Source organism: Salmo trutta, chromosome 26, assembly GCF_901001165.1.
Source record: "Salmo trutta chromosome 26, fSalTru1.1, whole genome shotgun sequence".
Classification (NCBI taxonomy): Eukaryota; Metazoa; Chordata; class Actinopteri; order Salmoniformes; family Salmonidae; genus Salmo; species Salmo trutta.
In genome coordinates this window covers 28,794,872-28,812,540 of record NC_042982.1, presented here as the reverse complement: position 1 = coordinate 28,812,540, position 17,669 = coordinate 28,794,872, and the positions used below count along the sequence as shown (strand labels likewise).

Genomic DNA, 17,669 nt, shown 5'->3' with positions numbered 1-17,669 from the left:
TACTTTATAAGAAAAAAAGTTATTGGCTATCCTTGGTTGTGTTTGTTAGTCAGTAGACTTCACTGAGGTGTGTTTTTTCAGCTTGGTTTGAGCTTTCAGAGATAAAGTCTGTATTTGAAAACAGGACAGAGCTTCCTTGACCCCTTAATGTCCATGTCTCTCCAGACCTTGGGCTCTGGTCCTGCCTCGTTTACCTCCCTTTCAGAGATGACATGTTGAGTTAGCTGAGGAGGGAGGAATACAGTCTTATGTCTCAGTACACACTACTCCCTTTCACTTCTGATATCGACACAAATAGCTCATGTCTAAAATGACTTGTTCACAGACACTGTATGTTCACAATGGACTGCAAAATTGCATTCTGGAGCAATAACTCAATACACAGTATAGCTCCCTGGAGTCCTTAACTTGGCCTGCCTCTCTCAACTCCCTCGCCTTTACTGCATATGTGCCATTGTGTGTGTGTGTGAGTGTGTGTGTGTGTGTGTGTGCGCGTGTGTGGGTTTGTGTGTTTGTTCGTGCATGCGTGTCTCAAGTACAGTAACATATGCTGCATGATGTTCTTCTGTGTGTGTTCTGTGTTATAGCTGGATCTGATCACGGACCTGCTGGGGACTCCCTCTCTGGAGGCCATGAGGACAGCGTGTGAGGGGGCCAGGGCCCACATCCTCAGAGGACCACACAAACAGGTAGGGACATGGATGAGCAGTGTGTGTACTCTGGTGAAGGACAGCACATTTGTCTCCTGAGCTAGGTTTTCATAAGTCCTACAAATCAATTATATTTTCGGTAATCATGGCTGGATGGGAATATGTCTCTGTGAACAGAATGAGATTGGTTTCCACACATGGTTACAGGAGTCAGACATATCAGTGATGAGTGGTCCTCTTGGACAGCAAGATCTTGTTGATGTTGTTTGTTTCATTGACTTTTGAGTCATCTCAAGCCAGAAGGGATCCTACTTCCTGTCACCAGTGTGGTCCCAGGACACATCGTGCTATCGTGGGGGTGAGGGGGGAGGCAGGGGGGCTTGATGGTGGTCTGAAAAAATGTATGACACTCGCAGAAATGCAGTGGTAGGAAATATACATTTGGGGTTAATCTTTTCATCACAAAACCGACTGATATTGCCAACTACATTTCATTGGCAAGATTAGAAAACTTAGGCATGACATGCCAGCAACACACGCTGACACTACACATCCAAGTATTTTTTATTTATTATTATTATTTTTTCAAAAAGGCTTTACGGCGAAAGCACACCATGCGATTATCTGAGGACAGCGCCCCGCACACAAAAGCGTTACATACATTTTCCAACCAAGCAGAGGCGTCACGAAAGTCAGAAATAGCGTTAAAATAAATCACTTACCTTTGAAGATCTTCATCTTGTTGCAATCACAAGGGTCCCAGCTACATAACAAATGGTATTTTTGTTCGATAAAGTCCTTTATATCCCAAAAAAGTCTGTATCATTGGCGCGCTAGACTCAGACTCAGTTCCCTCGTTCAAAATGCATACAAATGAATCCTGTAAGTTACCAATAAACTTCTTCCAAACATATCAAACAACGTTCCTAATCAATCCTCAGGTACCCTAATATGTAAATAAACTATAAAATTGAAGACGGAGAATACCAGAGACCATTACCGGAAATAAATAACGAAGTACGTGCACTCACCGGAATGCGCAACAAACACTACAGCCAAAATGGGAGCCACTTGCTAAAACTACAAATTCTAGCTTATTTTTCAAAAAACAAGCCTGAAACTCTTTCTAAAGACTGTTGACATCTAGTGGAAGCCCTAGGAACTGCAATCTGGGAGGTCTTCCTTTTATATTCCCATTGACAACCATAGTAATCAAGGGTGAGCTGAATTCTTTTTTCTGGATGGATTGTCCTCAGGTTTCCACATGCCATATCAGTTCTGTTATACTCACAGACATTATTTTAAACTTTAGAGGGTTTGCTATCCAATACTACCAATTATATGCATATGAGGATCTGAGGATCTTTGCTGTAACGTGACACTTCCTACGGCTCCCATAGGCTCTCAGAAGGCGGGAAAAAGCTGAATGATGTCATTCCAGCCCCAGGCTGAAACACATTTGCGCTTTTGGCAAGTGGCCGATCAGAGGACAATGGGCTTAGGCGCGTGCACGAGTCGACCCCATGCTTTATTTTCTTTCGTCTTTTTACCTAAACGCAGATTCCCGGTCGGAATATTATCACTTTTTTACGAAAAAATGGCATAAAAATTGATTTTAAACAGCGGTTGACATGCTTCGAAGTACGGTAATGGAATATTTAGAATTTTTTTGTCACGAAATGCGTCGTGCTCGTCACCCTTCTTTACCCTTTCGGATAGTGTCTTGAACGCACGAACAAAACGCCGCTGTTTGGATATAACTATGGATTATTTGGGACCAAACCAACATTTGTTATTGAAGTAGAAGTCCTGGGAGTGCATTCTGACGAAGAACACCAAAGGTAATACAATTTTTCTTATAGTATATCTGACTTTGGTGAGTGCTAAACTTGCTGGGTGTCTAAATAGCTAGCCCTGTGATGCCGGGCTATCTACTTAGAATATTGCAAAATGTGCTTTCACCGAAAAGCTATTTTAAAATCGGACATATCGAGTGCATAGAGGAGTTCTGTATCTATAATTCTTAAAATAATTGTTATGCTTTTTGTGAACGTTTATCGTGAGTAATTTAGTACATTTTTAGTAAATTCACCGGAAGTTTGCGGGGGGTATGCTAGTTCTGAACGTCACATGCTAATGTAAAAAGCTGGTTTTTGATATAAATATGAACTTGATTGAACAAAACATGCATGTATTGTATAACATAATGTCCTAGGTGTGTCATCTGATGAAGATCATCAAAGGTTAGTGCTGCATTTAGCTGTCTTCTGGGTTTTTGTGACGTTATATGCTAACTTGAAAAATGGGTGTCTGATTATTTCTGGCTGGGTACTCTGCTGACATAATCTAATGTTTTGCTTTCGTTGTAAAGCCTTTTTGAAATCGGACAGTGTGGTTAGATTAACGAGAGTCTTGTCTTTAAAATGGTGTAAAATAGTCATATGTCTGAGAAATTGAAGTAATAGCATTTCTAAGGTATTTGAATAACGCGCCACAGGATTCCACTGGCTGTTACGTAGGTGGGACGATTTCGTCCCGCCGACCCTAGAGAGGTTAACTACCTTGTTCAGGGGCAGAACTATAGATTTTTACCTCAGGGATTCGATCTTGCAACCATTCGGTTACTAGTCCAATGTTCTAACCACTAGGCTACCTGCCGCTCACTACTATATCCAGTATTTCTGACCAAATTATGAAAGACAATTATTGTAATTTTGAATTCTGTAAATTCAGTGTGGAATAGGTGAATAATGATTGTTGTCTATCAACAATGACAAGCCACCGGGGTCTGACAACTTGGATTGAAAATGACTGAGGATAATAGCAGACGATATTGCCACTCTTATTTGCCATATTTTAAATTTAAGCCTACTAGAAAGTGTGTGCCCTCAGGCCTGGAAAAAAGCTAAAGTAATTCCGCGACCTAAGAATAGCAAAGCCCCCTTTACTGGCTCAAATAGCCGACCAATCGGCCTGTTACCAACCCTTAGTGAACTTTTGGAAAAAATTGTGTTTGACCAGACACAATGCTATTTTACAGTAAACAAATTGACAACAGACTTCCAGCATGCTTATAGGGAAGGACATTCGACAAGCACAGCACTTACACAAATGACTGATGATTGGCTGACAGAAATTGTTAATAAAAAGATTGTAGGGGCTGTTTTGTTAGACTTCCATTCGGCTTTTGATATTATCAATCATAGTCTTCTGCTGGAAAAACATATGTGTTATGGCTTTACACCGCTTTTGTGGATAAAGAGTTACTTGAGTTACTTGTCTAACAGAACACAGAGAGTGTTCTTTATTGAAAGCCTCTCCAACACAATCCAGGTAGAATCAGGAATACCCCAGGGCAGCTGTCTAGGCCCCTTACTTTTTTCAATCTTTACTAAAGACATGCCACTGTGTCTATGTATGCGGATGACTCAACACTATACACATCAGCTACTACAGAGACTGAAATGACTGCAACACTTAACAAAGAGCTGCAGTTAGTTTCAGAGTGGGTGGCAGGGAATAAGTTAGTCCAAGGTATTTCTAAAACTAAAAACATTGTATTTGGGACAAATCATTCAAAAAACCCTAAACCTCAACTAAATCTTGTAATGAATAATGTGGACATTGAGCAAGTTGAGGTGACTACTTGTAGTAACCCTGGATTGTAAACTGTCATGGTCAAAGCATATTGATACAACAGAAGCTAAGATGGGGAGAAGTCTGTCCATAATAAAGCGCTACTCTACCTTAACAGCAAGGCAGGTCCTACAAACCTAGTTTTGTCACACCTGGACTACTGTTCAGTCGTGTGGTCAGGTACCCACAAAAAGGGACTTAGGTAAATTGCAATTAGCTCAGAACAGGGAACCACGACTGGCCCTTGGATATAAACATAGAGCTAACATTAAGTATATGCATGTCAATCTCTCCTAGCTCAAAGTGGAGGAGAGATTGACTTCATCACTACTTGTATTTGTGAGAGGTATTGACATGTTGAATAAACTGAGCTGTCTGTTTGAACTATTGGCGCACAGCTCGGACACCCATGCATAACCCACAAGAAATGCCACAAGAGGCCTCTTTACAGTCCCCAAGTCCAGAATAGACTTTGGGAGACGCACATTACTACATAGAGCCATGACTACATGGAACTCTATTCCACATCAAGTAACTGATGCAAGCAGTAAAATTAGATTTAAAAAACACCTTATGGAACAGCGAGGACTGTGAAGCAACACAAACATAGGCACAGACACATGCATACTGTCACGACTTCCGCTGAGGTCGGTCCCTCTCCTTGTACGGGCGGCATTTGGCGGTCGACGTCACCGGTCTTCTAGCCATCGCTGATCCATCTTTCATTTTCCATTGGTTTTGTCTTTATTTTCTACACACCTGGTTTTCATTTTCAATTCCATGTTCATGTATTTAACCCTCTGTTTCCCTCATGTTTGTTGTGCATCATTGTTTCTATGTTCAGTTCGGTTCATGATGGCTGGTTTTTCCACGGGTGCTGTGTTCACCCGTGCGTAAATATTACCGTTGGTTTTTGGTCAAGTGTATTTGTTTACCTTGTGCCTTTGTTTTGAGTAAAGTACGTTGCTCACTCATTCTGCTCTCCTGCGCCTGACTTCATGCACCAGCTACACCCACCTTCTGACACATACACACACAATAACATACGCACTACACACACGTACACATGGATTTTGTATTGTAGATATGTGGTAGGGGTGGAGTAGCGGCCTGAGGGCACACAGTGTGAATGTATTGTAATGTTTATTTTTATAACTGCCTTAATTTTGCTGGAACCCAGGAAGAGTAGCTACTACATTGACAGCAGCTAATGGAGATCCATAATAAATACAAATACAAATCTTACACCCCCAACCCCACCAACCATGCTGGTCCTCTACCTGCAGGGTGGCTGTTCATCTTACACCCCCCCTCCCCTCCAACCATGCTGGTCCTCTACCTGCAGGCTGGCTATTCACCTTACACCCCCCTCCCCTCTAACCATTAGCGCTGGGAATTGCCAGAGCACTCACGACCAGCAATGCTCCACCTGCAGGGTGGCTATTCATTGACCAATTGCATCTATCTGTGGATGGGTATTCACACGTTGACCACATTCAGTACATACAATCTCTTCAAATGCCCTGATTTTAGCTGTTCCTTCAGATGCAAGATCAAAGATTACAAGATGCAGCCAGAGGTCAACACACACTTGGAAGTTATTTGGAGAGTTGGGGGAGCTGCTTATTCATGTGAGAGGACAAGGTCTTTGTGAAGGTGGGGAGAATGAAGCATCACAGAGAGCCCCTGCCCTCCTATCATCCCCCTTTCATTTCCCTCTGGGAGGGGGTGAAGGACCTGCGAGAGGAGGATAAGAGGGAGGTTAGGGCACAGGAGAGAGGAGAGGGTGAGAGGAGAGCTTGACCGAAGAGCCCCAAAGCTTGGAAGAGGGGAGAAGTGGTTCATTTTTACACAATGGGGGTCTGGGGTGTTGGAGCTTGGGATGGAAGGAGGGAGAAAAGATAGGAGGGAAGCATGGAGAGAGGAGGAGGGTAGGCAGACTGAGTGCAGCTTTTAAAGACAAGGTTTTCATGGACCTCAGTACATCTGCTTATTCTCACAAACGGCGAGAACATCCACAGAGGAGTACAGGCACTTGGGCTGCTTCTCACTAACCTAATGTAGCTTCCTCTTCTCTCCTCTCCTTCTCACTAACACAGGTATTCCCAAACTGGGGGATACGCGGAATGCCGTCAGGGGTACGCCAAATAAAAATGTGATTTATTTGATTATTTATTTATTTATTACATTTTATTTTCTTTACATTTTCAAACCTTCCATTTATATTTTCCAACGGGGCTGTACATTTGGGTTCGTTTTTTTTCTCGCCTGAGTAGCCTCGTTTCACTGCCAAAAATAAAATTAAACCATCTAGTGTTCAGCGAAATAACAACACAATGTCAAATACAGGTAGCCTAGTCAAATAATTAACATCCAATCACATTAACCGTTACTCTCTCGTGGGAATTCCACTAACGGTCCGTATGTAGCCAAACATAGCTTCTGCTCATGTTGGTATCTGTACTGATGGCGCAAAAGCCATGACAGGGAGACATAGAGGAGTGGTAACGCACGTTCAAGCAGTTGCTCCCGACACTACTTGGGTACGCTGCAGCATCCACCGAGAGACTCTTGCTGCCAAGGGAATGCCTGACAGCTTGAAAGACGTTTTGGACACTACAGTGAAAATGATTAACTTTGTTAAAGCAAGGCCCCTGAACTCTCGTGTATTTTCTGCACTATGCAATGATATGAGCAGCGACCATGTAACGCTTTTACAACATGCAGAAGTGCGCTGGTTATCAAGGGGCAAAGTATTGACACGTTTTTTTTTAAATTGATAGACGAGCTTAAAGTTTTCATTACTCACCATAATTTTAATGAATATCTGAATCTAGGATTACAGGGACTCTCCGCAACTATATTCAATTGGTGGGACAAAATTGAGGCTATGATTAAGAAGTTGGAGCTCTTCTCTGTCTGCATCAACAATGACAACACACAGGTCTTTCCATCACTGTATGATTTTAATGAATCAAGCTTACAGACAATGTCAAATGTGATATAGCGAAGCACCTGAGTGAGTTGGGTGTGCAATTACACAGGTACTTTCCCTAAACGGATGACACAAACAACTGGATTCGTTATCCCTTTCATGCCCTGCCTCCAGTCCACTTACCGATATCTGAACAAGAGAGCCTCACCGAAATTGCAACCAGCGGTTCTGTGACAGATTTCTGGATTGGGCTGCGCTCAGAGTATCCTGCCTTGGCAAATCGCGCTGTTAAGACACCCTTTGCAAAAACGTACCAATGTGAGAGTTGATTCTCGGCCCTCACTAGCATGAAAACTAAATACAGGCACAGACTGTGTGTGGAAAATGATTTAAGACTGAGACTCTCTCTAATACAACCCAACATTGCAGAGTTATGTGCATCCTTTCAAGCACACCCTTCTCATTAACCTGTGGTGAGTTATTCACTATTTTTGATGAACAAATAAGGTTTAATATGTAAGATGGCTATATAAAGACCAAAATGATTGATTATTATTATATTATTATTTGTTGCCTGGTCCTATAGGAGCTTTTTGTTACTTCCCACGAGCCGGGTTTAAACAAAAACACTCATTCTTATGTTTAATAAATATATTGTATAGTGTGTGTGTGGCAGGCTTACAGTGATGGCTAAAACAACATTTGAGAGTGCGCTGACCCTGGTACTAGAGGTTGGAGGTTGAAGGGGTACGGGACTATAAAAACCACTGCGCTAACCTAATGTAGCGCTAACCTAATGTAGCTCTCTCCTCTCCTTGTCACTACTCTAATGTAGCTTGCTCTCCTCTCCTTGTCACTACTCTAATGTAGCTTCCTCTCACTACTCTAATGTAGCTTTCTCTCCTCTCCTTCTCACTACTCTAATGTAGCTTCCTCTCCTCTCCTTGACACTACTCTAATGTAGCTTCCTCTCCTCCCTCTCACTACTCTAATGTAGCTTCCTCTCACTACTCTAATGTAGCTTCCTCTCCTTGACACTACTCTAATGTAGCTTCCTCTCCTCTCCTTGACACTACTCTAATGTAGCTTCCTCTCCTCTCCTTGACACTACTCTAATGTAACTTCCTCTCCTTCTCACTACTCCAATGTAGCTTCCTCTCCTCTCCCTCTCACTACTCCAATGTAGCTTCCTCTCCTCTCCCTCTCACTAATGTAGCTTCCTCTCCTCTCCTTGACACTACTTTGATGTAGCTGCCTCTCCTCTCCTTCTCACTACTCTGATGTAGCTTCCTCTCCTCTCCTTGTCACTACTCTAATGTAGCTTCCTCTCCTCTCCTTCTCACTACTCTAATGTAGCTTCCTCTCCTCTCCTTCTCACTACTCTAATGTAGCTTCCTCTCCTCTTCTTCTCACTACTTTAATGTAGCTTCCTCTCCCTCTAACTACTCTAATGTAGCTTCCTCTCCTCTCCTTGTCACTACTCTAATGTAGCTTCCTCTCCTCTCCTTCTCACTACTCTAATGTTGCTTCTTCTCCTCTCCTTCTCACCCGTAGCACGCGCTCCAGCAGGTATATCTCACTGGTCATGCCCAAAGCCAACACCTCCTTTGGCCGCCTTTCCTTCCAGTTACATTTCCCTCACTAAATTTAAACATCAGCTATCTGAGCAGCTAACCGATCGCTGCAGCTGTACATAGACCATCTGTAAATAGCCCACCCAATCTACCTACCTCATCCCCATATTGTTTTTATTTACTTTGCTGCTCTTTTGCACACCAGTATCACTACTTACACACCATCATCTGCTCATCATCATCTGCTCATCTATCACTCGTGTTAATCTGCTAAATTGTAATTACTTCGCTACTATGGCCTATTTATTGCCTTACCTCCTCATGCCATTTGCACACACTGTATATAGACTTTCTTTTTTTCTATTGTGTTATTGACTGTACACTTGTTGTTTCTGTCGCACTGCTTTGCTTTATCTTGGCCAGGTCACAGTTGTAAATGAGAACTTGTTCTCAACCAGCTTACCTGGTTAAATAAAGGTGAAATATATATATTTTTTAACACTAATGTAGATCCTCTCCTCTCCTTCTCACAACTCAAATGTAGCTCTCTCCTCTCCTTCTCACTACTCTAATGTAGCTTCCTCTCCTCTCCTTCTCACTACTCTAATGTAGCTTCCTCTCCTCTCCTTCTCACTACTCTGATGTAGCTTCCTCTCCTCTCCCTCTCACTACTTTAATGTAGCTTCCTCTCCTCTCCTTGACACTACTTTGATGTAGCTGCCTCTCCTCTCCTTCTCACTACTCTGATGTAGCTTCCTCTCCTCTCCTTCTCACTACTCTAATGTAGCTTCCTCTCCTCTCCTTCTCACTACTCTAATGTAGCTTCCTCTCCTCTCCTTCTCACTACTCTAATGTAGCTCTCTCCTCTCCTTCTCACTACTCCAATGTAGCTTCCTCTCCTCTCCCTCTCACTACTTTAATGTAGCTTCCTCTCCTCTCCTTGACACTACTTTGATGTAGCTGCCTCTCCTCTCCTTCTCACTACTCTGATGTAGCTTCCTCTCCTCTCCTTCTCACTACTCTAATGTAGCTTCCTCTCCTCTCCTTCTCACTACTCTAATGTTGCTTCCTCTCCTCTTCTTCTCACTACTCTAATGTAGCTTCCTCTCCCTCTAACTACTCTAATGTAGCTCTCTCCTCTCCTTCTCACTACTCTAATGTAGCTCTCTCCTCTCCTTCTCACTACTCTAATGTAGCTTCCTCTCCTCTCCTTGACACTACTTTGATGTAGCTTCCTCTCCTCTTCTTCTCACTACTCTAATGTAGCTTCCTCTCCTCTTCTTCTCACTACTCTAATGTAGCTTCCTCTCCCTCTAACTACTCTAATTAGCTTCCTCTCCCTCTAACTACTCTAATGTAGCTTCCTCTCCCTCTAACTACTCTAATGTAGCTTCCTCTCCTTCTCACTACTCTAATGTAGCTTCCTCTCCTTCTCACTACTCTAATGTAGCTTCCTCTCCTTCTCACTACTCTAATGTAGCTTCCTCTCCTTCTCACTACTCTAATGTAGCTTCCTCTCCTTCTCACTACTCTAATGTAGCTCTCTCCTCTTCTTCTCACTACTATAATGTAGCTCTCTCCTCTCCTTCTCACCACTTTAATGTTGCTTCCTCTCCTTCTCACTACTCTAATGTAGCTCTCTCCTCTTCTTCTCACTACTCTAATGTAGCTTCCTCTCCTCTCCTTCTCACTACTCTAATGTAGCTTCCTCTCCTCTCCTTCTCACTACTCTAATGTTGCTTCCTCTCCTTCTCACTACTCTAATGGAGCTTCCTCTCCTGTCCTCAACTGATCTCTTTCATCTGTATTGGTGTGAGAGAACAGGACAGGCGAGAGCAAATTCCAGGTAGTTATCCACCATATCACTTTAGAGCAAGCTGCAGATGAGGGAGAGAGGAAACGAGAAGAGGACACCACTTCAGAGTCCTGTGATGCACCCTGACTCATCCAGGAAAAGACGGCAATAACTGGTCCAGCCATATGAGATGTATAGTGAACTTGAATGAATGCGGACCTTAGATTCTTTACTAATGATTGTTCTCGTATAGTCTAATAAAATTACCATGTTTTGAGGGGAAATAGAACACATCAGGGTGCTTGTTCTCTCTGTGCTTCCTAAATAAATCTATGTGAGAATGGCTAGTGAAATTAAAGCTATTGGTCTCTACTGTAGCCAGCGTTCGGAAGCTAGCCCCCACCTACCCTGCTATGGAGGCTTAGGCAGGTCAATACCCCAAGCCAAATGAGTTAAGAAATCAGAGAAGGGCTTGAAAGCTGCTAAGCACCCCCTCTCTCCACACGCACGCACACACTCTGTGTATGCATCACTCCCTATCTTTCACTCTCTCTCTCACACGCAAACACAAACACACACGCACGCACACCTCAACCACTTTGCTCTACCCTCGAACCACGGCGAAGCTAAGTGCAGCCTTTTCTGCCGAAACAGGAAGCCTCACTGCCAATCTGTTGTCACCTGAGCTGTCTGTCTGGGTAGAGTAGTTACCAGAGGCTGCTACTCGTACGCTTCACTATGCTGCTGGAGCACACATCACTTAGCCTCACACACACACACAATCCAAATAAACCTGTCTTCCCCTTCTTCCACATCTTTGTACAGAACAGTCTGACATGGCGTTGACACGCTAGTTGTGTTGGAACTCTCGTCTCTGCTAGTTTGTTCTAGTAATTACCTGCATGTTCATTGGCTCATCCTTCACCAGTCTTACCTCCTCTTAGCTCCAGGAGGCTACTGTAGCTAGTTAGCATTAGTAGCAGTTTTGCATGAGTAAACACATCTACTTGTCCACACCACCATAAATCCCCCAGGTGCAACTCTTCCTTTCACAGTGCCCTGTTGTACCTGGCGCTGAGGCTGTGTCCTGGGTAGGCTTTGTTATTGTCTGGCAGAGTGATGTACAGCTTGTTTGTCTTACTCTGGGCAGGGGGATGAGGGTGGAGAGAGATGGATGATGTTGGAGGATGGGGGTGGGAGAGGCAGGCAGCTCGCCCCGGTTGGCCCTGGTGTAAGGCCTCCCTCGGCAGGGTTAGGTCAGACCGGATGTTCCCTTTTATTTTAATAATAATACTAATAATTATATACATTATTTGTAAAGCACATTTCATACAATGTTTTGCAGCCCAAAGTGCATGTCGAGACAGAAACAAATATTTGTATCTTAGAAGAATGTCACATGTAGGGCTGTGGCGTTCATTAAATTTCATCAGCCGGTGATTGTCAAGCAAATAACTGCCGGTCTCAATGTAATTAACCATTAATTAACATAAAGACATTTAGCATCTCCTGGCTTCCACGCAGAGCCTACAAGTCACTGATGCAGACCTTTGGAACATCTACATTTTAAAAAGTCTAATAAATCCTTTTAATACAGCCTACATCACAATAAATCCATTATTTTAGACGGGTCTGAAGAAACATGATATGATGAAAATGTAGTCTATTTCAGAAGAACAGAATAGCATACTCTGACATTATGTTAGGCCCTGATCTGGCTATGCCATATGGCTGTGGGCTACACTAGTTCATTTAGCAAAAAAGATTTGCTTAGAATTCTGTGGCATTATTTAATAGTATGAAGAATACAATTGAACATAGATGAATAAGATAGAAAGGATATAGAGCGGTTAATAAAGACATAGTTCCTCCTATATGCTTCAATTTGAGTTATTTATGCAGCTTTACTTGTGATACAAACTTTATTTATACATTCTAGGGCTGCATGATGTGACTCTAATGAGGATTTGAAAAAAGTCACATAAAAGACAGATGCTGGCACTAAGACCGCACTCAGTCAGCATTATAAGGAAATAAGCAAACAGGAAACCACTCACTCACAGGCGGCGCTCCTAGTGGCCGGAGACTTTAATGCAGGGAAACTCAAATCAGTTCTACCAAATTTCTATCAACATGTTAAATGTGCAACCAGAGGGGAAAAAATTCTAGATCCCCTGTACTCCACACACAGAGACGCGTAGAAAGCTCTCCCTCCATTTGGTAAATCCGACCACAACTCTATCCTCCTGCTTACAAGCAAAAATTAAAGCAAGAAGCACCAGTGACTCGGTCTATAAAAAAGTGGTCAGATGAAGCAGATGCTAAACTACAGGACTGTTTTGCTATCACAGACTGGAACATGTTCCGGGATTCTTCCGATGGCATTGAGGAGTACACCACATCAGTCACTGGCTTTATCAATAAGTGCATCGAGGACGTTGTCCCCACAGTGACTGTACGTACATACCCCAACCAGAAGCCATGGATTACAGGCAACATTCGCACTGAGCTAAAGGGTAGAGCTGCCGCTTTCAAGGTGCGGGACACTAACCCAGAAGCTTACAAGAAATCCTGCTATGCCCTGCGATGAACGATCAAACAGGCAAAGCGTCAATACAGGGCTAAGATTGAATCATACTACACCGGCTCCGACACTGATCTTATGTGGCAGGGCACAGCCGCGAGCTGCCCAGTGACACGCGCCTACCAGACGAGCTAAATCACTTCTATGCTCGCTTCGAGGCAAGCAACACTGAAGCATGCATGAGAGCATCAGCTGTTCCGGACGACCGGGTGATCACGCTGTCCGTCGCCGACGTGAGTAAGACCTTTAAACAGGTCAACATACACAAGGCTGCGGGGCCAGACGGATTACCAGGACGTGTGCTCCGGGCATGTGGGACTAAACACCTCCCTCTGCAACTGGATCCTGGACTTCCTGACAGGCCACCCCCAGGTAGTGAGGGTAGGTAGCAACACATCTGCCACGCTGATCCTCAACACTGGAGCCCCCCAGGGGTGCGTGCTCAGTCCCCTCCTGTACTCCCTGTTCACCCACGACTGCATGGCCAGGCACGACTCCAACACCATCAATAAGTTTGCAGATGACACAACAGCGGTAGGCCTGATCACCGACAACGACGAGACAGTCTATAGGGAGGAGGTCAGAGACCTGGCCAGGTGATGCCAGAATAACAACCTATCCCTCAACGTAACCAAGACTAAGGAGATGGTTGTGGACTACAGGAAAAGGAGGACCGAGCACGCCCCCATTCTCACCGACGGGGCTGTAGTGGAGCAGGTTGAGAGCTTCAAGTTCCTTGGTGTCCACATCACCAACAAACTAGAATGGTCCAAACACACCAAGACAGTCGTGAAGAGGGCACGAAAAAGCCTATTCCACCTCAGGAAACGAAAAAGATTTGGCATGTGTCTACAGCTGCAACATCGAGAGCATCCTGACTGGTTGCATCACTGCCTGGTATGGCAATTGCTCGGCCTCCGACCGCAAGGCACTACAGAGGGTAGTGCGTATGGCCCAGCACATCACTGGGTCTAAGCTGCCTGCCATCCAGGACCTCTACAGCAGGCAGGCCCAAAAAGGCCCCAAAAATTGTCAAAGACCCCAGCCACCCCAGTCATAGACTGTTCTCTCTATTACCGCATGGCAAGCGGTACCAGAGTGCCAAGTCTAGGACAAAAAGGCTTCTCTACAGTTTTTACCCCCAAGCCATAAGACTCCTGAACAGGTCATCAAATGGCTACCCGGACTATTTGCATTGTGTGCCCCCCCCCCCCCCCCCAACCCCTCTTTTACGCTTCTGCTACTCTCTGTTTATCATATATGCATAGTCACTTTAACTGTACATTCATGTACATATGTACATACTACCTCATTTGGCCCGACCAACCAGTGCTCTCGCACATTGGCTAACCGGGCTATCTGCAGTGTCCCACCACCCGCCAACCCCTCTTTACGCTACTGCTACATCTGTTCATCGTATATGCATAGTCACTTTAACCATATCTACATGTACATACTACCTCAATCAGCCTGACTAAACGGTGTCTGTATGTAGCTTCGCTACTTTTATAGCCTCGCAACTGTATATAGCCTCGCTATTGTTTTTCACTGTCTTTCTACTGTTGTTTTTATTTCTTTACTTACCTATTGTTCACCTAATACCTTTTTTGCACTGTTGGTTAGAGCCTGTAAGTAAGCATTTCACTGTAATACCTGTTGTATTCGGCGCACGTGACAAATAAACTTTGATTTAAAAGGAATGAGCTCTGGACCCAACTGTGCGTGTCCGTATCAAATTCCGAGGCGCATATTGAAGATGTTAGAAGAACTGTCCATATTAACTTTTCGTCAGCCAACAAGATGAGTAGATGAGTAGGCCTAACGAACAGCAAAAGCACTAGCCTATGTCAATCTACTATACCCCATAGTACAAAAGTTGAACTATTCTATTGGTCAACTTGTCCTTCTGTGTGAGAAATAAATATTGCAAACATACTCTGGGATAGTTGTGGGATGCGATAGATCCCAAATTAATACAACCACTCACATCAAAATACCTTTTAAAAACAATGATGGTCGTCGTAAGGAGTGGACCAAAATGCAGCGGGTAAAGTGCTCATCTTCTTATTTATTAAAGGAAAAACACTTTAACAAAACAAACGTCGAAAACAGTCCAATAAGGTGCACAGACTATACTGGAAACAACCATCCACAAAACACAAGTGAAACAAACCCCAACTAAATATGGCCTCCAATTAGAGGCAACGACAACCAGCTGTCTCTAATTGGAGGTCCTACCAAAACCCCAACATAGAAATAGAAAAACTAGATAAACACATAGAAAATAGATAATCTAGAACATAACCCAAAAACCCCGAAACACACAAACCAAACACACCCTGCCACGCCCTGACCAAACTACAATGACAAATAACCCATTTTACTGGTCAGGACGTGACAAATGAGGCTGATGCAACAGACCAGAACATTTAGCTTAAAAAGTTGATGAACTATTAGGCTATTTCTTCACATTATAAGTGCAGCAATGCACACACGGCAGTAGGCTATAAAGCGTGTATGTTCCAAAATGCAATCAATTCTCAAAAGTGACCGCAAATGTGAGTTATGCATGTAGTGCTTTATTATAAAGGTGTCACGCCCTGACCATAGAGATCCCTATTATTCTCTATGTTTGGTTAGGTCAGGGTGACTCGGGTGGAAAATCTATGTTTTCTGTTTCTTTGTTTTTGGGCGAGTGTGGTTCCCCATCATCGTTGACTCTGATTGGGAATCACACTTAGGTAGCCTGTTTTCTTCCTGTGTTTGTGGGAGGTTGTTTTCGGTTTAGCATCTGTGCCTGACAGAACTGTGCGTTTTCGCTTTTGTTATTTTGTTTGAGTGTGTTTATGAATAAATAAATCATGAACACTTATCACGCTGCGCCTTGGTCCACTTCAACTACCACTTACGACAAGCGTTACAAAAGGTGCATTTATATGGTGAAAATTATCTTCCCCAAACTTGAAACTCACGCGCCGCCTTCTGTATGTAAAGCAGATTAATGTGCTTAATTTTAAGAAGTTATTTGGCCGCTTTAGTTGTGATAGAAACCTTAGCAAAATATACTGCTCAAAAAAATAAAAGGAACACTTAAAGAACACATCCTAGATCTGAATGAAATAAATAATCTTATTAAATACTTTTTAACTTTACTTAGTTGAATGTGCTGACAACAAAATCACACAAAAATAATCAATGGAAATCCAATTTATCAACCCATGGAGGTCTGGATTTGGAGTCACACTCAAAATTAAAGTGGAAAACCACACTACAGGCTGATCCAACTTTAAAACAAGTCAAAATGAGGCTCAGTAGTGTGTGTGGCCTCCACGTGCCTGTATGACCTCCCTACAACGCCTGGGCATGCTCCTGTTGAGGTGGCGGATGGTCTCCTGAGGGATCTCCTCCTAGACCTGGACTAAAGCATCCGCCAACTCCTGGACAGTCTGTGGTGCAACGTGGCGTTGGTGGATGGAGCGAGACATGATGTCCCAGATGTGCTCAATTGGATTCAGGTCTGGGGAACGGGCGGGCCAGTCCATAGCATCAATGCCTTCCTCTTGCAGGAACTGCTGACACACTCCAGCCACATGAGGTCTAGCATTATCTTGCATTAGGAGGAACCCAGGGCCAACCGCACCAGCATATGGTCTCACAAGGGGTCTGAGGATCTCATCTCGGTACCTAATGGCAGTCAGGCTACCTCTGGCGAGCACATGGAGGGCTGTGCGGCCCCCCAAAGAAATGCCACCCCACACCATGACTGACCCACCGCCAAACCGGTCATGCTGGAGGATGTTGCAGGCAGCAGAACATTCTCCACGGCGTCTCCAGACTCTGTCACGTGCTCAGTGTGAACCTGCTTTCATCTGTGAAGAGCACAGCTCGCCAGTGGCGAATTTGCCAATCTTGATGTTCTCTGGCAAATGCCAAACGTCCTGCACGGTGTTGGGCTGTAGGCACAACCCCCACCTGTGGACGTCGGGCCCTCATACCACCCTCATGGAGTCTGTTTCTGACCGTTTGAGCAGACACATGCACATTTGTGGCCTGCTGGAGGTCATTTTGCAGGGCTCTGGCAGTGCTTCTCCTGCTCCTCCTTGCGCAAAGGCGGAGGTAGCGGTCCTGCTGCTGGGTTGTTGCCCTCCTACGACCTCCTCCACGTCTCCTGATGTACTGGCCTGTCTCCTGGTAGCGCCTCCATGCTCTGGACACTACGCTGACAGACACAGCAAACCTTCTTGCCACAGCTCGCATTGATGTGCCATCCTGGATGAGCTGCACTACCTGAGCCACTTGTGTGGGTTGCTACCACTAGAGTGAAAGCACCGCCAGCATTCAAAAGTGACCAAAAAATCAGCCAGGAAGCATAGGAACTGAGAAGTGGTCTGTGGTCCCCACCTGCAGAACCACTCCTTTATTGGGGATGTCTTGCTAATTGCCTATAAATTCCACCTGTTGTCTATTCCATTTGCACAACAGCATGTGAAATTTA

At 44.1% G+C, this 17,669-nt stretch overlaps 1 protein-coding gene across 1 annotated transcript in view; it reads left to right on the top strand.

The window, feature by feature from the left end:
- LOC115163594 (serine/threonine-protein kinase NLK) overlaps window positions 1–17,669 on the top strand; it is a 102,453-nt gene that overhangs the window by 70,630 nt on the left and 14,154 nt on the right. Inside the window, exon 7 of the mRNA XM_029715611.1 lies at window positions 588–689. Within this exon, the coding sequence (XP_029571471.1) occupies window positions 588–689 (102 nt within the window). The remainder of the gene's footprint in view (window positions 1–587; window positions 690–17,669) is intronic.